The 25,192-nt window shown below is 50.8% G+C and overlaps 1 protein-coding gene across 1 annotated transcript; it reads right to left on the reverse strand.

Moving 5' to 3' along the window:
- Positions 1–356: 356 nt before the first annotated feature.
- Positions 357–25,067, reverse strand: SLC31A2 (solute carrier family 31 member 2). Its single transcript, XM_054007878.1, is given in 6 exon segments — positions 357–1,833; positions 5,832–6,021; positions 7,343–7,409; positions 23,740–23,904; positions 23,906–23,961; positions 25,049–25,067. Coding segments are annotated over 6 exon segments (666 nt in total). The 3' UTR covers positions 357–1,664.
- Positions 25,068–25,192: the final 125 nt, after the last annotated feature.

Consider the following 25,192-nt stretch of genomic DNA (forward strand, 5'->3'; position numbering starts at 1 on the left):
CTGGCAGTGCTATCTGGCTGGCTAAGGTCAGTGAATGGCTTCTTAACATGGTATGTGTTCAGCTGGGATATCACTTAGCAAACTGCACTGGGATTCGAGAGACTTGGGTTCTAATCCTGACTCAGCTACCAGCCTGCTGGTCGACCGTCCCTGCTCTGTGCCTCGGTTTCTTTATCTGTAGAATGGGGACAGTGATACTGACCTCCTTGGTACAGCACTTTAAGATCTATTGAGAAAAAAGTGGTATCTAAGGGCTAAGTGGTATTGTTTTCTTGTTCATAAAGTCTCGCCATCAGCATATAGTCCCCGCACTGGGAAGATGAGGCTGGTGAATTAAGAACTCAAGTTTCTAACTGTTAAACCTTCAACAGAATAATTTATTTTTTTGTCCATGTACAACTCTGGGCTGTGCAGGCCCGAGAGGGCTTGTGCCTGATGTGCAGAGAGCTGAGCAGTTGTCAAGAAATCCCTTTCAACGTTTTCAAAATGACTTTTCTTTTAGAAATTTAGTTAATTTATACTAAAAATGTTGAAATCTTTGTTTGCTCTTGACTGCAGCCCTTGCAGCGTTCTGAGCAGTCCCTTGCCACAGGGGAATGGCTGGCCCTTGGGGAGCCTGATTTTTGATCAGCACCATCTACTTACACGTTATCTTTCAGCCTTATGAGAGGCCAGCGGCTTCTCCCACGATCAGGTGCGCGTGCACACACACAAACACACACACGCCCAATTAGCTTTATTAAAACTGGTCCTTCTTTTGGCATGAACTACAACAGGATCCTGTGAGACACACCAGCCCCTGGTGCATCCTGGTTTCCAAAGCAACCGAGCCATGGCACGCGCAAGATGGTTAAACCAACTGACTGACTCCCTTATGCTCCAGCAGCAGGAGGGTGGTCAAGCTCTGCCCACCCCCTGCGCTAGCCAGAGGGCACTGCCGTGCGGCTTTGCTCTGTTGGGAACACAGAAGGCACAGTGTGAGGGGAGCGTCCCCTTAAGGTCAGAGACCAGCACGAGCACATTGAGAGTTAGTTTCCTCCTGCCCCCAAGCAGCAGGGAGAGGGGAACAGAGCCGTTAGGGGGGCCAGCCAGGAACATGAACAACCTGTGAGGGAGGGTAAAATAACCCCAATCTATCCCCTGGCATTCCCATCCCTCCAGCACCTGCTGATGGGCGTAGCCTGTAACACGTCCGCCCGCTCTGTCAGTCCCTAGGCGAGGGTGGCAGTGCCCACGGCCCAAGCCCCCTTGCTCCTCCTCAGCAGGGAAAGGCTCCTGGGATTCCTGAGTGAGAACTGAGGGTGGGTTCAAAGTCATTGGAGATGGCAGCTGTAAGGGTGAGCTGCTTGGTTCGCAGCCCGTGGCCCAGTTTAGCTCCTTGTGGGGCCGTGCCCTGCTTGGCCAGGACGATGAGGGCCTGCCCAGAAGAAAGGGTCCAAAAACGATCTTGAAAATGGATAATTGTATAGAAGGGGAGCCCACGCTAGGTTGAAAAGGAAGAAACTCAATCCCTCCCAGGGTGGGAGAATGGGGGGCGTCCCCCATTGCGTGGGGATTATCTCCTGCCAGCTCCAGGCCAAGTCTTGCACAAGCATTTTCTCTAGTAGAGCCTCCTTAGTCCTCCTCCCACTGCAGATGTTGCCCTGGAGTGCAGCAGGCCACCGCTATCTCGCGTTGAACACCGGGTAAGCCAGGTAGAAACCCAGGGCGGAACCCACGATCACCCCCAGGAAGATCCAAGTGTTGTAGGACATCACCACCAGCATCACCAGGTAACCGATCACCACCTGGGCCACGTGGAGCAGGCTCTGGCTGATGTGGGAAAGAAACCACCTTTCCAGAAAAGAAAAGCAGAGTTAACTATGGCGCGAACAAGTCTTGCTAGTTAGCAACATCTCCCCAGACTTCCAAGTGTGTCTGACATGCTCCAGGAGGGGGGTACGGGCCAAAGAGGTGTGAGAGCTTATGGCCAGGAGCCCTGGTAGTGCATTGTGGGTGTAACATTGTGGGGTTAATTGATGTTTGCAGAGTGCGCTGAGGGCACTGTGCTGCCTAAGGGTCTGTCCGTGCTGACTGCAGTTCATGTAATCTGCCAGAACCCAAGCTCCCACCTCATGCAGCTGCAGCAGCATGACCTAGCCCTGGCGTGATCACGCAGGGCTCTAGGCAGGCGCGTACGCTCCACACTGAAGTGCCTGCTCCTGCAGCGTCCCGGCTCCCTCCTGTACCTGCATGATTCCCGCTGGCTCGGGTACGTCTACACAGCCCGTCATCGCTGGGCTGAGCCCCTGAGGCGTTCTGATTGTCTAGTAATGAGCTGTATCGTGGTAGCTCCTAGGGGAGCCCCACTCCTGGATCAGGATCCCATTGTGCTAGGGGCTGTACAAACACAGATCCCAAACAGCTTACGGTGTAAGACAAGAGGCGACAGGTGGATCCAGACAGACGGGGAAGCACAAGGAAACAATGGGACAATCTTCAGCAGCATGCTAGGCAGTGATCTCAGCACGCTGCCGAAGCTGTGCGGGCTACAGCACCAAAATGATACCGCTCTGCAGCCCCTCCCGGCCCCCATCATCTACACTAACTTGCTTCCTCCTCTCCTGCTGGTTTGTATATGAAACTTTGCGCCACATGAAACAGGACATGCAAGGCAGGGCGGCAAGCTCTTCAAAGTCACGTGACTTCCCCTTGCATTGTTTGTTACCCGCATTTCGCGCCTGGTTGGCTTCCTGTTCCTTTGCTAAATCATTGGGCGGCATTACGCTCTGAACGAAACATTGCCTCTTCTGCATTTTGGTTTCTGCACATATGGGCTAAAACTTGCCTTTGATTTTTTAACCCTTTCCATGCCTGGATCACTTAGGCACACTGAGCTTTTAGCCCCGCAGGGTTCTAACTTGGTGGAATTCTCTCCCTTGTCACCTGCTATGGTTACCACCTCATCCCAGTGTGAGCCAAAGATGCTCTTTTTAGTTAGTTGCACTTCATGTTTTAAGTACAGTGCCCCGGGGTCCATGAAAAGCTCTTTCCAGCTGCAGGAAAATAGTGAACCCGGCCTTAACTGAGCATAGAAATTAGATGCTTAACGGACATGGCCTTCTAATGAAGGAGGGTCAGAACAGTTGTCAGTACGTGTATTTTTGGGGCGATCTTTTTATAGGCAACCTCCAATCTTCCTTGAATGGGTTTTGTGTGTCAAAGGCCCAAGTTCCATTATCCCACCACTGCCAAAGCAGAAAGTGATCACGTGGGATAGGCCTGTGTGCCCATAACAGATTCCCATTCCCTGTGGAGACACTGAGGGGGGAAAGCCCTTAGCATTCCCACAATGTCCAGTGATTCGTTCCTGGCCTCAGTGGGGTCAATCCTGCACCTGTGAATGAGACTCTATCTGAGATTAAGCCTTTCATGCTAGTTACCCCCGATCACATGGGAACCACTGACGAGGGCTCCTGAAAAGACAGGGAGGGAAGCCGTTCAGCATATTTCCTCAGACTGTTTGCCAACGGAGCCCTGCTAGAGAAATGTGGTTGGCCAGAAAATACCAGCGTAATTGGGATGGTTTAGCTCACGATACAGGCGGTGCCTGGGGGAAGACGAGATCGAGTGGGATTAATTGGTTCCGTTTTAACAGCTATAGTTGTGATGCTTTACGGGGTACAGAAAGCCTGCGGCACCTGCCACCATTTGAACCCAGAAAAAACAGTACGTTCCAGTTAACAAATCTGCAAACAACTTGTATAAAAATTCAGAGCTGGACAGAACTCAGAATTCCTGTCCCATGGCAAATTCCAAAGGTTTGGGGGGAAAATTGTTCCGAATTGGAACAAAAATGCAAAATTTCCTGGGGATTCCAAAACTTCATTGAAGAAAACTCAAAATGACCGTTTGTTCTCACTCGATCGGCTCGACGTGTTTATATTCCGGTTTTATAATTTAAACACGCCAATGCAGCCAAGATGAAAAGAAACGGTTCGATAATTTTCCATTGAATCAGCATTTTCCAATGGAAAACTGTTCCTCTGGAACAATTCCAAACAGCGCTAAGACTGAACTCCTCTGGCTGCAGCCCTGCTGGCTGGGGCAGTGCCGGCTCCCTGGGTCGGGTGTGCTGGTGATCGACAGTCCCTGTCACTCAGCCCTTTCCCGGTGTCGCTGCCCGGCCACCCTGCCACTCCCAGTGGGACAGGGCAGTGGTCCCTCTTGACTTTGAAGATGAGGGAGCAGCTGGGCACCCCTTGAAGCCAATGGGCAAAGCAAGAAAACACCTGTGGTATGGGGGGAGCTGAGACCTGAGTTAGGTGTAGGAGGGAGGGGGCAGCAGCCCATGGGGGTGGGGGAGAAGGAGCTGAGGCAGTACGGGGCAAACATGAGGGCAGGAGCACTTAGTGGAGGAGGACAGTTGGGCAGAGGCCACCTACTGAGAGGGGTTTGGGAATCCTGGGATCCTCATCTCCCCTGACCTGCATCTCACTGACCAGGAGCAGAGCTCTGGGGAAGGAGGAGGAGCAGTGCCAGCTACTTCACCACCTTCCTGGCCTTAGGGAGCAGGGCGCAGAGACACCAGAGATGGGGTGGGAGCTGCAAATCCTGCTGGAGCACTCTAGCTGCTCCCTGTCTGAGGGGCCAGGCTGCCCCCAGGCGGTGGGGGGAATGGGGAAAGCAGTCAGTCAGGTGAGGATTGCCTGTAGAGGGCTCTGAACACCCGCAGAGTGTTGAATTGGCAGTGTCTGGAACCTCTCTTTCCTCAGCTTTGCAGCCTCCCCTGACCCGGCCTATCTGGTGGGCACCCTCCTCTCACTGTGTATCACTGTTCATTTTCACCTTGCATCCCCAGCCATAGGCGCCGGCTCTGGGGCTGGAGCACCCACAGGGAAAAATTTAATGGGTGCTCTGCACCCACTGGCAGCCAAGCTCCCCTCCCCCCCTACCTCCTCCTCCTCCTCCTCCTCCCCCCAGTGCGCTGCGTCCCCGCTCCTCCACCTACCTCCCAGCGCTTCCCACCCGGCTGCCGCCAAACAGCTGTTTGGCAGCATTAGCAGGCTCCAGGAGGGGGGGAGGAACGGGAACGCAGTGTGCTCAGGGGAGAAGGCGGGGAAGAGGCAGGGCCAGGGCAGGAATTTGGGGAAGGGGTTGAAATGAGGGTGGGGAAGGGGTGGGAAGAGGCGGGGCCGGGGGCAGAAGGAGAGTCCAGCACCCACGGGAAAGAGGGGAAGTCGTCACCTATACCCCCTGCGCTCTTCAGATGTGAGCACTTGAGCATGAGAAGGAAGGTTCCCTGGAAGCTACTGCAGGGTCTCTTACACCTTCCTCTGAAGCAGCCGGCACTGGCCACTATCAGGGACAGGCCGCTGGTCTAGACAGACCCTGGGTCTAGCGTGGCCAATTTTGGTTAGACGTATTCCCGGAGGTTTCATTACATGACATACTCTTTAATGAAAGAAGCAACAGAGGGTCCTGTGGCACCTTTGAGACTAACAGAAGTACTGGGAGCATAAGCTTTCGTGGGTAAGAACCTCACTTCTTCAGATGCAAGTGACTTGCATCTGAAGAAGTGAGGTTCTTACCCACGAAAGCTTATGCTCCCAGTACTTCTGTTAGTCTCAAAGGTGCCACAGGACCCTCTGTTGCTTTTTACAGATTCAGACTAACACGGCTACCCCTCTGATCTTTAATGAAAGAGTAATCTTGAATTCCTGGAGACTCCAGGACAATCCTGGAAGCTTGGCAACCCTATGATGGGACCACACAGCAAACGGTGCTTAAAGCCCTGGGGCCTCCTCTGTGTAGCAGGCGATAGCGAAAGCCTCAGATGGGGACTGGGTTACCTTTTTGAGGTGGTGTTTTGCTGACCCAGGTTAGAGTTGACAGACCCTGTCTCCGGCTCCCCGAGTGACTCCTGACTGAGGGTGGTGGGGATGGCCAGTATCGTCTGGCGAAGGAGTTTGGTTTTGCTCATCTTGATGACTTCGTACAATGCCGCTAGCAGCAGAACCACCAGCACCGAGAGCACCATCCCTGCAAGGCAAACACCATTCAGATTGACCAGCAAGAGAGTCAGGACCATCCCTGCAACGGAAGGACCATTTAACTTGCCACGAAGCAGCGAGTGTTTCATGGGACTCTGAAAAGTACGTTTTAGAGGGAGTCCCTTCTTCTAAGGAAGTTTCCTGATCAAATACAGTAGCTGATCCTCAGCATCTGCCTTCCCCCCACCCTTATTCCGCTCTTCATCCCCATCCCATCAGGCTGCAAAGCTCCGATCCAGTAGGAAAGGGGCAGTGGTGCTTCTAGTGACATCTGCCTCTACCCACCCCAACGGGTCTCCCCATCTCTTCTGCTCTGCTCATCCCAGATGGGGCCAGAACCTCTTCCGAGTGAAGGACATGGGGTACAAAGTTCTTCTTGAGCCCTCTGGCAGAACTGCCCACTTTCCATTTCATAATGGCACCCCCTCCCCGCACCTTAGCATTGCTGGAGTGGCAGCAGGCCGGTGTGTGATTCACTGATCAGTCCTCTTGAGACTGTGCAACTCACTGTATATTCTCTGGGCATCTTCCCCCAAGTCCCATCCCAATCTGTGACCAAACCAATACTCTTCCCCTGCTATGGGAGACTTAGAGGCTGAGTTTAAACACTCTTAGTCTTCTGCTGGGTTTCTTTGTAGCTTTTATTGGCATTGTTTTATGCATAAATGTAGTGCTTGTGTACATGGTATAATGGATAAGGCAGGGATGTGATAAATAACTGCTCTACATCCTCATTTGTCTCCTCCGTCGCTGTCCCAGTCGTGGCCCACTCTGGAGCAGAGATGGCCAGCTGTTGTAATTTGTGCCTATCAAATGTGTGCTGTGCGTCAATCCCTACTGAGCAATAGCATGGACCATCTTTCAGTGGCTTGTGATGTAGTAGCGACAGTTTGGGGCATTCAGTGAATTCCACACGGAGAGATCAGGGCTATTCTGGGGGACAGGAGGGGACCTCCGGAGATCAGGCGTGGGGCTGGGGGCAGGCAGTGGGTTTGTATAGAATGGTGGAGAACACATTCTCTGTTGGAATTTTTCTGTGCATGCAAGTTCCTATTCTCCCAGTCCATGATTTGGTGTCTGTCACTACAGCGAAAACAGTGAGTAAACTGAATAGCCGCCCTTATTCCCTCCTCTACTTATCACCTACTCAGCACAGATTATGGCCTCTGCTAGAGTAAACATGAACGAACTACATAGCTGATAGCCTCAGAGAGCAGCTGATTATGGGTGGTTATGTTTTACAGTACAAATTACTTGGGTCTAATTTCTATCGCTCAGGGGTGGGAATAATCCACAGATTCTGTTCTTACCTGCAGGGGTGTGGACATTCCAGAAGTCAAACAAAAGTACCACCTTGTCGGAGAAGTAGAAATACATCTGGCGGAGAAGCAAAGCAAAGGCAAAAGTTAGGAACTGGATTGGGGTGGAATGTAGAAACAGTAACCCCATCTCTTACCAGCCGGTGCCAGATTTCCAGCTGTAGAGAGAGACCCATGATCGCTAATTACAGCATCTCATAGATGGTGCCTCAGCACCTTTTATAAATCACAGTAAAAACATTTCTTCAAGTGAGTTTAGTGTTGATAAAAGTTGCCAGGTTGAGAGGCCAGAGAGTCTCTGCGTATGGACAGAATGGGAGGAGCATGGCCAATACACAGAGTGAGTAAAGGTAGACAGACATGGCAACTTCCGGCAACATTTTGGGAGATCTGACTGAATTAAGTTTAAATAGCTTTGGGGCCCATTGTATTACAAATGCAAAGTGGACGTGTTATTGTGGGATTGTGCATAACTTCTCTAGGGGGGCGGACGGAGCCAATGTAAACCCTGCTGGGAAGTGTTATGAGCTTCAAAGGACTGCTTTACAGATTGGGCCAGACAAGGAGGCACTGTCAGGTTGAACCAAGCGGATTTCCTAGGAAATATCTGGAGGGAGGGGAATGCAGATGCCCAACTCCAGACCCAAGCTTTTGAGCTGCTGTCGGGCAGATTACCTCTTCCTGGTCTCTGCAGATCAAAGATAAAGAAGGGACTCACTGGCTAAGTCTACACTACGAGCTAGGGGTGTGGTTCCCCTGCTCGCATACACATGCTCACGCTCTCATCAAGCAAGGAGGAGTATGAATAACAGTGTAACCGCAGTGGGTAGCATGGATAGAGGCAGTGGGGGCACAGCTGAGCTGTGCCGAGTACATACCCACCGGTTTCAGGCAGTGTTCGTGTTCTGAGCAAAAGCTGTCATGAATTTGTGACCACAGAAAACTCGCCTGGTGGAGGCTGAAGGAGCCCATGCTGGCGTTGGGGGGAAGGGCGGATCGCTGGTAAGCTTATTAGCTGGCGTGTAAGTTCTTTTATCGTTTTAATATGTTTTCTCTGTAATGCTTTCACCTGAAGAATAACTGTGCTTGCTTGCAAAGGGCAGTGTGGTCACTTATAGCTGTGGGCAAGTACGCTGTTTATAGCCACTGAGGAGAAAGCAAAGCAGGCCTGCTTAGGCAGTCTGACTTGCTGGGGAACTCACAGCGAACACAGGGAACTGTGCAGCCTGGTCAGGAGGGAGCGAGACGCAGGTCTCTGACCGAGAGGTGAGGGCTGGGACCTGGGAACTGGGAACCTAAGAGTGGGTGCCCTTCTAGACTCATAGACTTTAAGGTCAGAAGGGACCGTTATGATCTTCTAGTCTGACCTCCTGCACAACACAGACCACAGAATCTCACCCACCCACTCCTGTAACAAATCCCTGACCTATGTTTGAGCTATTGAAGTCCTCAACTTGTGGTTGGACCATGGAGGGGGAATACAGGTGCACTTTCCCTGGACTGTGACAGAAGGGACCACTGTTAAGATTCTGTCTAAATATTTTAGGTACTTACATGACCCACATTATCATGGCATCTGAGCACCTCCCAGTCTTTATCCCTGTGAGGTGCTGTTATCCCCATTTTACAGATGGGGAACAGAGACTAAGTGACATGTCCAAGGTCACCCAGGAAATCTGTAGGAGAACAGGGAATTGAGTCTAGGTCTCCTAAGTCCTAACCACTGGGCCATCCTTCCCCTTCAGTTAGGAGGTACTGCTCAGCCTCTGTAGCACGTCCAGCCCTTGGCCTGGCAGCGGGGACGCCCACAGGTGTGTAGCTTGTGATGCAGATGCCGCCTGTCCATTATGAATCGGGCTGAGACCAGCAACTCAGGTCGTAGGCCTCCAAGGTGCGTGTTAAGGAGTGGGACGTTTCCATCCAGCTCTGTGCACGTTCTCTCTAGCCAGGCTAGCTACTCTGTGCTCCTCATGGTGGTAGCTAGGGTCCAGCACAGGCCAGGAGCTGCTGCGGTGTGCATGGCGCAGTTCATCTGTTGGAACGTGCTATCCCTCACGGCCCAGGTTGCTTTGGATGTTTTTCGCCCAGCTGTTAATTGGTTTTCATATTCTCCTCCTTTCCTCCAGTTATCAGGGCCGCCTGGGCATGGAGTGTTGTGGAGGGGTACACACAGCTCCTCCTGCATCACTGCCATTGTGCGTCTTGGTCTGGAGCCAGTTTAGGCTCCTAAATCAGCCTGAGCCCTAGAGATTGCACAGGGCCGATATCTAGGAGCCAGATGTGCTCCTGTGGAAACAGGGAGGAGCAAACTGAATTGCCCCATCTGCAGCTGCACTGGAAGGGACGAACTCCCCACTGCAGAAGGGCAGCAGCTGTGCTGCCCATGCCCACTCCCAGGGTGCCACCCAAAGCTGCCCTCCCTTACGTTCTGCTGAAGCCCTACAGGATCCTTCATGGGAGATCTATTGAATGAGCGTGTCTCATTGATGGCCTGGCCCTGCCCCCTGCCTGGCATGCGCTGTTCAGCTCCTGGTCCGCGGCTGGAGGGCTTGTACTTGGCTTCTGCTGTCTTATGCCCACTTTCAAGGCAGATTTTCTGCAGCCTGGTGGGGGCAGGTGCAAGAGGTTCGATTTGAAATAAATAAAAGGCTGGGTGGCTGGCCTGGGGGCTGAAATCCTCCTTCTCTGCACCATGAGCAGTTAGGTACAGAATTCCCCACAGGCCGCCCCCAGTGCAGCCCAACCCTGGTCTGGAGAGGCCACCTCTGTAGGTGATGGTGGTTCTTGGCTTCTTTCTGAGACTGCCAACAGAGGAAGTCATGGGTGATGGGTCCTATGAGCTGGCTACTTATCTGATCTGTTCCCACCACTTCCTTCTCTACAGGTTTCAGCCAGCCAGCAAATGATGATTGTTGTTACTTGGAGCCAAGTCAGTGAATGGCTCGTTTCCCATTTCCTCACCCCTGAGCCATCCAGTCCCCCTCTCTCCCGCTCCTTCCAGCCCCTCACCCAGGGGCGGCTCCAGGCACCAGCGCAGCAAGCGCGTGCCTGGGGCGGCAAGCCGCGGGGGGCGGCCTGCCGGTTCCTGTGAGGGCGGCAGTTAGGCGGCCTTCGGTGGCACGCCTGCGGGGGAGGGGGGGGGGTCCGCCGGTCCCGCGGCTTCGGCAGCAGGCAGCCGAAGGGGCGGGACCGGCGGATCACACACAGGCGTGCCGCCGAAGGCCGCCTAACTGCCATGCTTGGGGAGGCAAAAACCATAGAGCCGCCCCTGCACTCACCCTTCCCTTTCCCCACCTCTTTATCTCAGGGCAGGCCCCTCTGCTTTGGCAAAGTCTCTTCCAGGTGATCACACAGTGGAGAGGGTTCCACTAACAACAAAAAGCAACCTCCGAGGATTGAGCGAGCTCGCGCTCTGCCTTCATTTCTCCAAAGCCTCGTTGGGCACCGAAGTATCAGAGATCATTGATTTACTTCTGTAAACCTCTTGGAATGCATGACGTTGCGGAACCAAACTGAAGGGCTCTTAGCAGGTTTGCCTCTTGGCAGATCCCTCCTGTACTGGCTCTTCACTTCAAAGGGCGAATTCAGTTTGCTCCACTTCTGTTTGAGCTCCGCCCTCGGAGAGGGGAAGCCACCTTGCACTAAGACCGAGGCCAGGCAGAACAGAATCAGGTGTGGGGAAGGGATTGACGGTTTGGGAACGCAGAGCACTCACAACTCCCACTGAAATCAGTGGGTCTCAAACACTTCCAAAAATCAGCCCCAAGGTGCTTGGTATGTTAGAGGGAGTGAGTCGTGATGCATGCTGTACTCTTGCGCTTACATAGCTGTTTGCAAGCACGAATAAAGCCTCACAGGATTGGGGGGGGGGGGGGGGAGCAGGTAGGGGGTTGCATTTTATAAGTAAACTGAAGCATGGAGAGGATAAGAAACCTAACTATGGTTACACAGCAAATCAAGAATAGAATCCAGGAGTCCTGGCTCCTACCTAGTTCTTACAACAGGGGTGGGCAAACTTTTTGGCCCGAGGGCCACATCTGGGAATATAAATTGTATGGCGGGCCATGAATGCTTACAAAATTGGGGTTGGGGTGCAGGCTGAGGAGTTTGGGGTGCAGGAGGGTGCTCTGGGCTGGGACCGAGGGGTTTGGAGGGCGGCAGGGGGATCAGGGCTGGGGCAGGGGGTTGGGATGTAGAGGAAGGTCAGGGTGCAGGCTCTGGGCAGCGCTTACCTCAAGGGGCTCCAGGAAGCAGCGGCATGTCCCTTCTCTGGCTCCTATGCGGAGGCGCAGCCAGGCGGCTCTGCACGCTGTCTGTCCGCAGTTCCTGGCCAATGGGAGCTGCGGGGGTGGCGTGCAGAACGGAGCCCCCTGGCTGCCCCTACATGTAAGAACTGGAGTGGGGCCATGCCACTGCTTCTGGGACCTGCGTGGAGTGGCCCCCAACCCTGCTCCCCGACTGGAGCGCCAGAGCAGGGCAAGCCCCAGACCCCACTCCCCAGTGGGAGCTCGAGGGCTGGATTAAAATGGCTGGCGGGCCGAATCTGGCCCATGGGCCGTAGTTTGCCCACCCCTTCTTACAAAGATAGTATCGTTATCCCCATTTTACAGATGGGGAAACCGAGGCACCGAGTAGCGACATGACTTGCCCACATGATTTGACTTGTTTTCTCTCACTTTTAACGCAGCCTCAGTCAGCATGTAGAGCGTGATCCTGAACTGAGCCCTTGCTCATCAGGACTGCAGCACACTCAGCAGGAGGCCCGTGGTCTGGCCAGACAAAAAGGAGCAACCTTGAGTTTGACCTTGGCGAGGCCGAGCTAATGGCAGGCAGTGAGAAGGGTGCCATGTGTCTCAAGCAGCGGGCCAGCCGTCCTGATTACAGCCAGTCAGCTCAGCTACTGAGAGTCAAGGCAGTTTCGCTTCTCGGTGGAGCAGAGCGGTTTCAATGCCTGTGCAAAAAGCAACAGAGTCCTGTGGCACCTTATAGCTTATAGCATCCTTTGCACTGGGAGTTTTTTTCTCTGTGGGAGGCCCATGGTGACTTACCAGTAGGGCTAGGGAAAATCCACAACACTAGGAGTTAAGGCAGATCCCTCCAAAAGCAGCATTAAGCTGGTAACACCGCATTCACCGTGGGAAGGGAGCGGAGCGGAACCAGGGGCTAGGTACCAGTAAGTGTTGGGAAATGGGGGGCTGTTTCTATGTTAATGCATCATTTTGTGAACTTCCTAGCATGAAAACGGGCTTTCCAGGATTATGCACTACAGTGTGTGGATTTCAATAGAACCTGTCCACTCTCTCCCACCTGCACATGGTAGTCTGAGGCCTAGACTATGAGAAAAGGTTTTTTTTCCCAATAGAACTGGCTCAATCAAGCTAGTTTAAGTTGATGGAAAAACCCCACTTAGCATTGATGAATGCAGTTTAACCCCCTTGGCTTGAATTTAGCAGGCTGCAGCAGGACTTAACCCTGCTGAAAAAAGCACCTTTCTTCCTAGTCTAGACAGATCCTCAGGTGCAGCAGGTGGTGGACTGACTTCCAACCCAGTATGTGCTGGGAGCTCCTGTGCGAGGACTTGGGAAGGTCCTGAAAAGGGGGACACACTGCAGGCCATTCAGGTGCCGCCTGAGGCCATTAGCCTATAGCAGGGGTCTGCAACGTTCGGCACGTGGCTCGCCAGGGTAAGCACCCTAGCGGGCCGGGCCAGTTTATTTACCTGCTGACGCGGCAGGTTCATTCGATCGCGGCCCCCACTCGCCGCAGTTCGCCATCCCGGGCCAATGGGGGCGGCGGGAAGCGGCGCGGGCCGAGGGATGTGCTGGCCGCGGCTTCCCACCGCTTACCCTGGCGAGCCGCGTGCCGAACGTTGCCGACCCCTGGCCTATAGTCTTGTGGTTAGAGCACAGCACTGGGAGGCCAAAGACTTGGACTTTTCTCCTAGCTGCCACTTGCCCTCTCTGTGTGACCTTGGGCAAATCACTTCGTCCAAGGCAGAAAGTCACTTCCTCTGAACATGGAGCACTTTTCTCCAGCCGCGCACAAGACTTTCCTCCTAAGAAGGGAAGGCTTCAGATAGCACAGGAACCACTCTGGTAAGATCTCTCTCTTCTGCCTACAGATAAATGCATGGCTGCTGTATGTTCCTGCATCTTACTCAGACCTGGTCATCTATGGGCAATGCTACCAATTTCTAAACCAAGGTTCTCTTTCTGGACCCAGCCAGTCTCATCTGAATGCCCAGTTTTACAAAACCAATGCTGCTTCCTGCAGTAAACGGCTTTCATCATGTTGCAATTGCACCATGATTAAGGTTGATGGGCACGTATCTCACGTGGTGCACTGAACCTCCTATGTATATGGCGCCATAATTGCTTGGATTCTTGTTCCTTTGGCTTTGCTGAAGGAAAAAGAAAAAGTTGTTCAATCAGATGCCCCGAAGACAAGGGACAGATTTTACCTTGACGTACCCAGTCAGTGTTAACCTTAGACCTCCTCCTCCCCCAGGGTTGACCTCCATTGGCTACACCGAGGTTATAAAGCACTTGTGCCTGGTTTCCATTAGCATTTTACACCCAGAGATGCATTTTTAGCTCTTTTTGCAGTGAAGGCCTAGCCTTTGCCTTGTTAATTACATGCCACATACAACTGCAGCGTTTGCTAATGACATGAGCAGATGATGCATTTTGTACAATAATCTCCATTATGCATCTGAAGGGACCTGCCTGGGCTAGAAATATTGCCTAATAGCTGTAGTATTCATCCAGTAAACAGGATCTAATTATATGCTTCGTCTGTACATTGTGAAGTGCATATTATCACCTGTAATTGGCTCATTCTTTTGAATTCTCTTTGGCAGCAGATTTATAATAATAGTGTTTAAATGAGACTATATTAGGACTTGGCATACTTAACCCATCAATCTCAAACACTTCACTATGGTGGTAGCGTTATTTTCCCCTTTCAAATGGGAAAATGTGAGCGCAGAAATATTCAGAGACTTGCCCAGGGTGTCTCAGCCAGGATTTGAACCCAGATCCCTGGACTTTTAGTCCTGTACTCAGTCTAATAATTACATTTACCACCTTCAAGTGCACGAATCCTGCTGGTGGTGACTGGGCCATTTGTTTTTGTCTGAAGGGCTATGGCTGGAATCCTAAACTGGGGATTGGATGGCATTTTGTCTTCTGGTTGGCCTTTTCCTTTCCATGTGCTGCAAGATGAGAAAGTGGCTATCCCTAACTCAGGAGGAAATGCTACACGCTGTAAGGACAGAGCTCTGCTCCCTGGGCCAAATCTCCCTGGCACATTTCCTATGCAAGGATGCTGGGGGCTGGTTTACCCCCAGCCCAAGTTAGAGGGATGCCGTAATTGGCAGCCAGGCTACTGAAAACCCCTATGGGCTGTTCCAGCTGTCCCCAGGAACACCCCTGCCAAGACTCACTCCCCTCCCCTGATACTTCTGAAACTGGGGCTTCTCTGGGTGTGGTACAGAGCTGGATATGCGTACTGGGCTGCCCCCCTGCATTGGATATATTTCCCAGGAGCACCTATGGCTACTTTATGGTTCCTTCATGGTGGCTGTGGTGTTGTGAAGAAGCCATGGGGCACCCAAGAATTGGGTTTCTCTTGTGTCCTGTCACTGTGAGTCAGCGGCAGGAAGACCGTTCCTTTGCTGAAACCGGCTACTCCTCAGCACCGCTGCTACTCCCACAGAGAGTCAGAACGGGAGGACGGGCTTGGGGTGAAGGGGCAGGATCGGAGCCATCCTCCATCTCTGACTTCCTGTGTGACCGTGAGCAAGCTAGGGAGTCTCTCTGTGAAATGGGGAGGGGACTTCCCTAGTGGGGCCATAATGAGCGTCCAGCAACTTGAGATGATCTGGTATTAAAGGACTTAGTGCCACAACATGGAATCCTTGGATTGTCGCTAAAGAGCTGTTATGTGTTGTTGATTTGTATTGCAGGAGCACGCGAGCCCCAGTCATGGCCCGGGACCCTGTTGTGATGTTGAGACCAGGGACGGCTTTAAGCCAATTCGGCTGATTCCCCAGAATGGGGCCCCGCGTCTAAGAGGGCCCCACAACGTCCAGGGCTGCCGGCGGAGCGGGGGAAAAAAAAATAAATAAAAACCGCGTCCTGCTTCTCCCCCCTCCCTCCAGTGCTTGCACTGCCATACAGCTGATCAGCACAAGCCTGGGAGGGAGGGGGGAGGAGGAGGAATGAGACATGCTGGAGAAGAGGTGGGGCCAGGGCGGGGATTTGGGGAGGGATCCAATGGGGCAGGGAGGGGGTGGAGTCGGGGCGGGGCCATGGAGAATTTGGGTGGAGGGGGGTGCACGAGACAATTTGCGTCCCGGCGTGGGGCCCCACACCTGCTAAAGCCGGCCCTGGTTGAGACAATGGGGGTGGGTTCCAAACGTACCGTATGTCTGCCCAGGAGTTGGCTAAACCTGCCGGTAGAGTGCAGTGTAAGGGAATGTCTACACTTAAATCACTAGAGCTCTGCCACTGCAGTGCCTGGTATAGACACTACCTAGGTGACGGGAGGGTTTCTCATGTCCACCTTCCTGAGCGGTGGTAGCGAGGTGGATGGCAGAATTCTTCCACTGACCTAGTGCTGTCTACACCGGGGATTAGGTCTGTATAACTACATCTCGCCAGGGTTTGGATTTTCCATGCCCCTGGGAGACACAAGCCTACGATACAAAGATGGGCTACAGATTCTTGCGAAGAGGCAATACACTCTGCAGTTCTCCCTCCCCAGTCCATTCACATACCGGCATTTTATGTCAGAAGATATGTCTCCACCGAGCCGAGAGGTGTAATTCCCAGCCCGGGTCGACAGAGACATGCTCGCTCTCTAGCAGTGTGGCTGTGGTGACATGGGTGACAGCTCAGACTAGCCACCCGAGTACGATCCCGCCTGACCCTCTGGGGACTGACTCGTCCGGCTAGCCTGAGCCACCCCACCGTCCATGCTGTCATAGCCCCAGTGCTAGTTTTAGGGCTAGCTCAAGCACAAGCAGTGCATGTCTGTGTATCCACACTGGGAATTACACCTGCCAGTTCCAGTGTACGCAGAGAGCACGCTCCGTTTCACACAGGACGAAGTGATCCTGCATGGCCGGCCGGGAGCCAGGTGCCAGCAGATGATCTGCGCAATACAGCAGAACTTCAGAATTACGAATACCTCGGGCATGGAGGGTGTTCGTAACTCGCAACAAAGCGCTATGGTTGTTCTTTCAAAAGTTTACAACTGAACATTGACTTAATACAGCTTTGAAACTTTATTATGCAGAAGAAAAATGCTGCTTTTAACTATCTTAATTTAAACCAAACAAGCACAGAAACAGTTTCCTTTTTTTAAACTTTCCCTTTATTAATTTTTTTAGTAGTTTATGTTTAACACAGCACTGTACAAATTTGGGTTTATTTGGTTTTTTGGGGTCTCTGCTGCTGCCTGATTGTGTACTTCTGGTCCTAAACGAGGTGTGTGGTCGACGGGTCAGTTCGTAACTCTGGTGCGCCTAATGCTGAGGTTCTACTGTATGTCACTACACAGCCCCACAACGGGCTTTGTTGGGTCCTTTCACTGCCAATCCAAGGCCTGGGCTACAGTTAAAACTATGGCACTTGCTGTAGCTATGCAGACCTAACCCCCCAAGTAGACACAGCTAGTTTGACAGAAGAACGCTGTCACAGTTCAGGGTAACTACACCTGTATTCCCCCTCCATGGTCCTCCAAGGGCACCCACTCTAGGCTGCCGGCTCCTCAGCCATCACCTCTCTTGGGCTGTAATACCTTGGTCTAATTTTGGTTGTTGGGATTAGTGTGTGGCTGTGATATACAGGAGGTCAGACTAGATGAGCTGGTGGTCCCTTCTGGCCTTGAACTCTGTGACTCTCTCCCTTCTTACTAGGGTTTTTCCAGGCAGCATAGTTCCCTGCGTGCATTGTGTTATTCCCCAGCAAGTGAGACTTCCTACACAGGCCTGTTCTGCTTTCTCCTCAGTGGCTAAACAGTGTAATTTCCCACAGTTATAAATGATCACACAACCCCTTCTAAGCAAGCACGTTTACTGTCAAGGTGAAAGCATTCCAGAGAAAATAATAAAAGAACCCACATGCACGGCCATAATCTTACCAGAGATGATCCCCCACCCCCGGCTCCAACAAGAGCCCTGGCAGGTAAAGCGTTCTTCAGAAAAGACCCTTGCTTGGGGGTTGTAGTTACAAGTTCATAACAGCTGTTAGCTCAGGACAAGCAACCCCATGAATCTGTGAGGACCTCCCATATGCAGCTCGAGGCTTTGACCTTCAGATGCTGGGAATGGATAATCAACAGCCAATGGGATTCTCCTTAGGATGTAGCTTCAAAAGGTTGGGTCTGGAGGTAGGAATTTGCATTCGTCTCTTCCCAACTATTTCTGAGGAAACCCACTCAACTTCACAGGTTCCTCGGGATTGGGCACGTTGTTTAAAATAGTTATTGGATGCTCATAACACTTGCCAGGATTCACACTGGCCACATCCTACCCCTCCCTGCCTGAGAAGTTACAGACAAGTCCACAATGGTACATAAACCGGGCACTGGTAATGCAAGGCACTCCAAAGAGACTTACATTTAATTCAATCAGGCTTTTCAAGGATATTGCAGGAATGCTTCTGTTGACCTAGCTACCGTCATTCAGGGAGATAGAGCTCATACAGAGATGGCAAAGCCCCTTCTGTCATAGGAGTCTGCTTCGACACGGCGGGGTTATGGCACCGGAGCTATGCCTCTATAGCATCCCTAGTGTAGACATGGCCCAGGTGTCATCATGCAAAAAGCTAAATGATGCAAGCCTCTTCCAAGAGAGGAAATTAACCCATTACGTGCATCAGTGCAGGCAGATAACGGTGACGCTAACACAGCCAAAGTGCTCTGACTACCACAAGGAGCATTGACCATGCAGGGCCCCAAAGTGAGCACCCATGGTCCTTGGCCCAGTGATCTTACTGTGTAAAATCAGACATGACCCAACAAGCAGTCATTGGGGGTGGATCCAGCACATAGACCGGGTATTTGATGCCCGGCATTATGTAAAGGAAGTTGCTTCGTTAGTTGGATTGTGGAAGCCATAACTACGGGGTTATACAAGGGCTTCTCTACACACACAGATTACAGCCAGGTAGCTTAAGTCACGTAATGGTTTTAGACCGGTGCAAACCCATGCATGGGCACACTTATATCTGTTTAAAACTTGATATATTGGAGTAGCTTGAACCTAGGAATTTACATGTGCAAGCTAAACCATTATAAGCCAGGTTTAGATCTTTTTAAGAGTCTCCATGCACATGTTTGCACGCAGTTAAACCAGTGCAATTCTGGCGTGTCTTCACTGCAGTGTTAACTTGAGGTATCTACACGCAAGTTACTCCTCTCAGGTTGGCCGAGCTCAAATGAGCGGCCACGTTGCAAACCAATACTTGGCTGATGCATCCACACGAGTACTCTACTTCCTCGTGTTCTTTGTGCTGGCAGTCAGCTGAGCCCAGCTTTCCAGGCGATTTGTAGCAGAACTTGTCTGTCCTTTCTGGGCCCGTGGTGGGGAATTAGGGGGAGGCATTGGAGGACTGTCCAGAGGCAGTTGAGTGGAGACCACACTACAGAGTGGTCATGTTAGCAGCTGATAAGTTGTGCTGACTTGAGCCTTAGCCAGCCTGTCATGGGGTATAGGCTAACTTGAATTAAAAGTTTGTGTGTGTGGACAGGAAGGACTCAAATTAGGGGCAACACTTGAACTGTAAGACAAACCTGTAGTGTGTAGACCAGGCCTATGGTAAAGTTGCACCTGTGCAGCTAAATCAATTTATTTACACCAGTCTAATGCAGACACACACAAATCGGTTTAGCCTCACTAATTTAAGCAAGGTTTAACCCAATTGAAACGATTTAAAAAGAAGTCACCTTAGTTCCACAGTTCACGTTTTCTACTCTAGACCAGACCGAGGGGTTGCACCCAAGATTCCAAAGCTGAACTGTGACAACAGACTGACTCACCTCTGAACGCTCCAGACAGCAGGGTTTGGTTGCTTGACTTTCCCACACCTCACACCCACACCAGTGTGTTCCACTCACTGCTATGGAAATCAGTTCTGTTTACAAGCCATCTCCTTAATTGTAACCAAAATCCTGAGCCAAATCACATGGCAAAAAAGGAACTAGAGAGACAGATTTTCCAGTGTTGCAATTCTCTCAGGGGAAATGGACATGTGATATTGGAGGGGGTTTTATGGTCAATGTGTTGTAGCTTTTAAATAATAATACTTTGCATTTACATGGTACCTTTCCCCTGAGGATCCCAAAGAACTTTATAATGATTAAGATATTAATATTGCTATTTAAAAACAAAATGTTCATGTGGCTGTCAGGTTGTTAAACAGGATTTGGAGCAAATTGTGTTTAGCTCATTGGTCCTATTTCAAAACAGTGAGGGAGCGTGCCCCGGTGGATAGGGCACTTGACTGGGAGTCAGGAGACCTGGGTCCTAACCTTGCTTTAAACACTGACCACCAGAGTGATCTTGGGCAAGTCATGTCATTGCTCTGTGCCTCGATTTCCCCATCTGTAAAATGGGACTAACTATACTGTTGGTTTTTTTGGAAGCACTGTGCGATGTATGGATGAAAAGTGCTATAGAAGAGCAAGTATAATTGTTAAAACTTATTGTAACACAATGTAATAGGAGGAGAGGTATTGGGCTAGATTAATAACCTGCTACCCCAGACTGCTGCTAAGGACTGCATGAGATTTCAGCTAGATGGAGGTAATCCTAAAGCCCAAAAGCCTCACTAATTACTGGGGGTGAGGCACTGAGCATGCTGGCCCAGCTCTTCAAAGATATTTAGGTGCCTAACTCCCATTAGACTATGGTATCTCATTTCACAAGAGAGAAGTCTGAGACCAGAAGTCTGGATCCAAATCCCTATTGACATTTGGGGAAAGTTCAGACTTGATTTGGGATCTGAATTTACGGGGCTTGCGTTCATCTCTGCTTTTTAAATATCTGTATCTGATCACAATTGTGTATTAGCTCGACTCTTAGGTGATTCTATGAATTAAATTATCTGACAGTCGAATCACTCCTTAAGAAGCTAATACATCTGATGATCCAATTAACCAAAGTTAAATTTTAATTCACTACATTTTTTAGCAATAACATTGAATTGTAGCATTCAGAACAACCCTCCAAACAGCAGACATTAAATATACACCTCTACCTCGATATAACGCTGTCCTTGGGAGCCAAAAAATCTTACTGCGTTACAGGTGAAACCGCATGATATTGAACTTGCTTTGATCCACCGGAGTGCGCAGCCCCGCCCCCCCCGAGCGCTGCTTTACTGCGTTATATCCGAATTCGTGTTATATCGGGCCCCGTTATATCAAGGTAGCGGTGTACCAGTGAAATATCCAGTGTGTGTATGTATGATAACTGCTTATCTAATTTGCATGCATGTACTAGAATCTTGACTCCTTTTTGTTACCCTGCACCTGTGGGTTAAACAAATAGCTGGTGACTACACAAAGGATTTGAGAGATTGCTGTTTGGAGTATTACTGTGTTTGCTGTTGCACCCTGTGGAGTAACTCACCCCAGGCCTGGTCTGTACTTAGATCGATCTAGCTCTGTCACTCAGGGCTGTGAAAAATGACCTATCCCCCAGTGTAGATGCAGCTAGAGCAACAGAAGAATTCTTTCCTTGACGTAGCTACCCCTGGTCAGGAGGTGGATTAACTACATCGATGGGAAAAAAACGTTTCCCTCATTGTAGGAAGCATCTATGCTACACTGAAGTAAATAGGATGAAATTCAATAAGGACAAATGCAAAGTACTCCATTTAGGAAGGAGCAATCAGAAGGAGTACTGCGGAAAAGGATCTGGGGGTCATAGTGGATCGCACGCTAAATATGAGTCAACGGTGTAACACTGTTGCAAAAAACGCAAACATCGTTCTAGGATGTATTAGCAGGAGTGCTGTAAGCAAGGCATGAGAAGTAATTCTTCCACTCTACTCCGCACTGATTAGGCTTCAACTGGGGTATTGTGTCCAGTTCTGGGCACCACTTTTCAGGAAAGATGTGGACAAATTGGAGAATGTCCAGAGAAGAGCAACAAAAATGATTAAAGGTCTAGAAAATATGACCTATGAGGGAAGATTGAAAAAATTGGGTTTGTTTAGTCTGGAGAAGAGAAGACTGAGAGGGGACATGATAGTTTTCAAGTTCATAAAAGACTGTTACAAGGAAGAGGGAGAAAAATTCTTCTTCACCTCTGAGGCTAGGACAAGAAGCAATGGGCTGAAATTGCAGCAAGGGCGGTTTAGGTTGGATATTAGGAAAAACTTCCTAACTGTCAGGGTGGTTAAGCACTGGAATAAATTGCCTAGGGAGATTGTGGAATCTCCATCATTGGGGATTTTTAAGAGCAGGTTAGACACACACCTGTCAGGGATGGTCTAGATAATACTTAGTCCTGCCAGGAGTGCAGAGGACTGGACTAGACGACCGCTTGAGGTCCCTTCCAGTCCCATGATTCTATAGTGACAGCTGCAGCTGTATTGCCGTAGCACTTGTAGTGTAGACGTCGCCCCATGAGGCCTGATCCAAACCCCACTGGTGTTACCGAGAGTCTTTACACTGACTTCAATGGACTCTGGATCGGGGCAGGAGTCAGGCTGTTATTACAGTGCTCACAAACGTGTAGCAATAATTGAGAAGAAGAAATTCTATAAACTGGAGTGACTCAGAAAGGCAGCATTTTCCTATGGGAAGTAGCAGAAGCCTCATCATAAGACTCATTCCTAAATAGATTAGGCACTCGGGAGACTGCAGGGAACAATCCTGAACCAGTAAGATGACCTTAGCTTAGGTCCTTATCTCCAACTTCAGTGATTCTGTCACTGTTTCCTTACCCCGAAAGGAGATGATTTGCTAAAATGCTGTACACCAGCGGTGCTTTACTGGTATAGGAAAACCAGGGTACTTTCTTGGACACAGATATACTGCACCAGTATAGTAAAATTTTCTACCTATAAGGATAGTTAATCATTGACACAGACTTCCAAGGAAGGTTGGAGGTCACTGGAGATTTTTGAGACCAGGTTAAATAAACAGCTGTCAGGAATGGTCTAGGTAGACCTGGTCCTGTCTGGGTTCAGCAGGCTGGACTAGATGGTCTCTTGAGGTCCTTTCCAGCCCTACATTTCTACGATTTTGTTACACTAAAACTACCCTGCGTGAGCAAAACCATCTACGCCAGTAAGAGCACAGCTGTCGGTATAGTTGCATCTACACTAGGGGCTTTTTCCGGCTTACCTATGTTGGTTAGGGATTACACTTCTTTGCACCCCTGACTGGCATAGCTGCGTTGGCAGAACTCTGTAGGGCAGCCCTGCCCTAAGCCAACCTATGGAAAAAAGCAGCTGTGGTGGGGCAGGGAGGAGGAGGAGAGAGAAATCCACAAATGGTTAATGGAAAAAGTTTTCATGGGAAAAGTAACGTTGAAGAAATCAACGTGATCTTTGGAAAAAAGGCCAAATATCAACATATCTTGAACTAAAAAAAAGTGGACCCTACCCCTTTATCTAGGACACTGATTCTCAAATGGTCAAGGGTTACTTTGGGGTACATTCAACCCTGGTTAAATCTGCCGAGAACCCCTAACTGAAAGGGCAGCAGAAGCACAGTGGCGGACAGAAGCAAACTGATGGGGAGAGGATAGACCAGGGGGGAGCTGCAAGCACCAGTGCTAAGGGCTGCATGCTCAGAAAGTCATAGACCCAAGCAGAGATAATAAACTGCACTGATACAAAACGGGGCTGGTGGGGGGTAGAAGTTACCAAGTACCCCACCCTTTGCACTGTCCTAATGTAGTTACTTCTTGTAACCAAGCACTAGAGCTGCTGCAGGGGAAGGGGTAGGAGTGAGAAGATGATTTTGACCTTAAAGTGGCCCTCCACACAATGACAATATTATATGTTCAGTTGGGCTGAGATGGGCCATTTTTCCAATCAGAAAGCTTAACTGCCAGGTGGAGGCAGAGGGGAAACATTCCTTCCAGTCCTGAAGCAGTTACACTGCCTCGTGCTGTCCCTAATAAAGTTACTGTGTCAACATCACGCTCCCCTGCCCCCGAATAAACGAGCAGAGCCTTCTCTGGGCAAAACATAACCCTTTCCACTGTCCACCACTTATAATCGGATTGTTAATTCAATCCCACCAATGTATCGTTTGTATTGGAAGGCAAGCCCGGCTTGTATGTATCATCTGACTCCAACCTGTAGTTTACAGTCCCGGCAGATTTCTAATCCCATCAGCCAGCAAATCTGAAATGTACTTACTTGCATCATCTTGGCTTCTTTATTTCTCCTGTGCAGTGCAACACAGCCAGAAAGAAAGGGAATGTGTAAAGTGACCCCGAAGTGTGATAGCTGCTCCTCCTCTGGAAACTCAATACTTTGCGGTGGGGTGTATGTTTCAATATAGGTCACTTGCAAGCTAGATACAAATCACAGGGCTTGCACAGAATTGTGGGAGTTGTAGTGCATCATACGGGGGAAGGACTCATGGGAGATTTTTGTAGGGGGGGGGGGAGAATCCTTTTCTCAGCCCCTTCTGCGTTATAGCATCTATATGCATCCGAAGAAGTGGGCTGTAGTCCACGAAAGCTTATGCTCTAATAAATTTGTTAGTCTCTAAGGTGCCACAAGTACTCCTGTTCTTCTTTTTGCGGATACAGACTAACACGGCTGTTACTCTGAAACTTGCGTTATAGCAGCAGTTTAAAATTATTTTAATGACAGATCTAATTAATCTGACTAGACTTGGTTTGAATCCCCCTTGGAGCTGTTGCAATTTACTGACATTTTTTTTTCTTTTTGAAGGGGGAAATGAATACCTCGCTGTTATCCTGTTCATCTATTGATCGCACAGCGCTTTACAAAAGAACTCCCTAGTCCCATCCCCATTTTACAGATGACAAAACTGACAAGTCAGAGGAGGGCAGGGTAACCTGGCTGGCGTTAGCATCTGGGACTGTGGGATTTTAGGGGCTGTCGTTCTCTCTTTGAGAACCCTCCCCACGCCCCCAAAAGAGCCTTTGGCCTGATCTCCTGTGGCTGAAGCTGGCACTGCAAAGAGAAGGAGCAGTTGTGCATTGTGGTTTAGAGACCTCCTTCCTAGACCTTGAAGTGATGCAATCACAGTGGACAGAGGCAACGCAGGAAATGGAGGTGCCTGTAAGAACGTGCCAGGGGTGGTCAAAAATGACTGATAGGATCTTCAGCAGTTCGAGAGCAGGACGCGCCTGTCGGGACTTGGGTCTTCAGCTCCCAGGGCGTGCTGCCTGGGTCGGGGGGTTTCAGCCCCGTGGGGAGGGGCTTTGGGGGGCTTAGGGCTTGCAGGGACGCCCCGTCGGGCTAGAGTCCCAGCAGGGCTGAAGCCCAGAGCCCTGGCAGGTGTCTCCGGGGGGGGCTGAAGCCCCGGGCCCCCATCCCTGCTGGGCAGAAGCCCCTCGCCCGCCCCCAGTCTAGCAGGCAGAGACTGGGGGAGTGGGGGGGGTGGGGGCTCCGCATGCAGCTCGCGAGCCTGTTTGCCCCCCCACCCCCGTAATCTGCATACAGTCAGTCTGCTAACAGGTCATCTGCATACAGGGCTTGAGGCTTGCCATGCCCCCGGGAGCCTGCGGGGCGGGGCCTCGGAACTACAGTTCCCAGCAGCCCCCGCGCAGGGGCGGGCGGTAGCGGGACTGCATGTCCCAGAATGCCTTGCTGGGGCGGGGGCCCCGGGGGCGGG

This window comes from Malaclemys terrapin, chromosome 17, assembly GCF_027887155.1.
Source record: "Malaclemys terrapin pileata isolate rMalTer1 chromosome 17, rMalTer1.hap1, whole genome shotgun sequence".
Lineage (NCBI taxonomy): Eukaryota > Metazoa > Chordata > Testudines > Emydidae > Malaclemys > Malaclemys terrapin.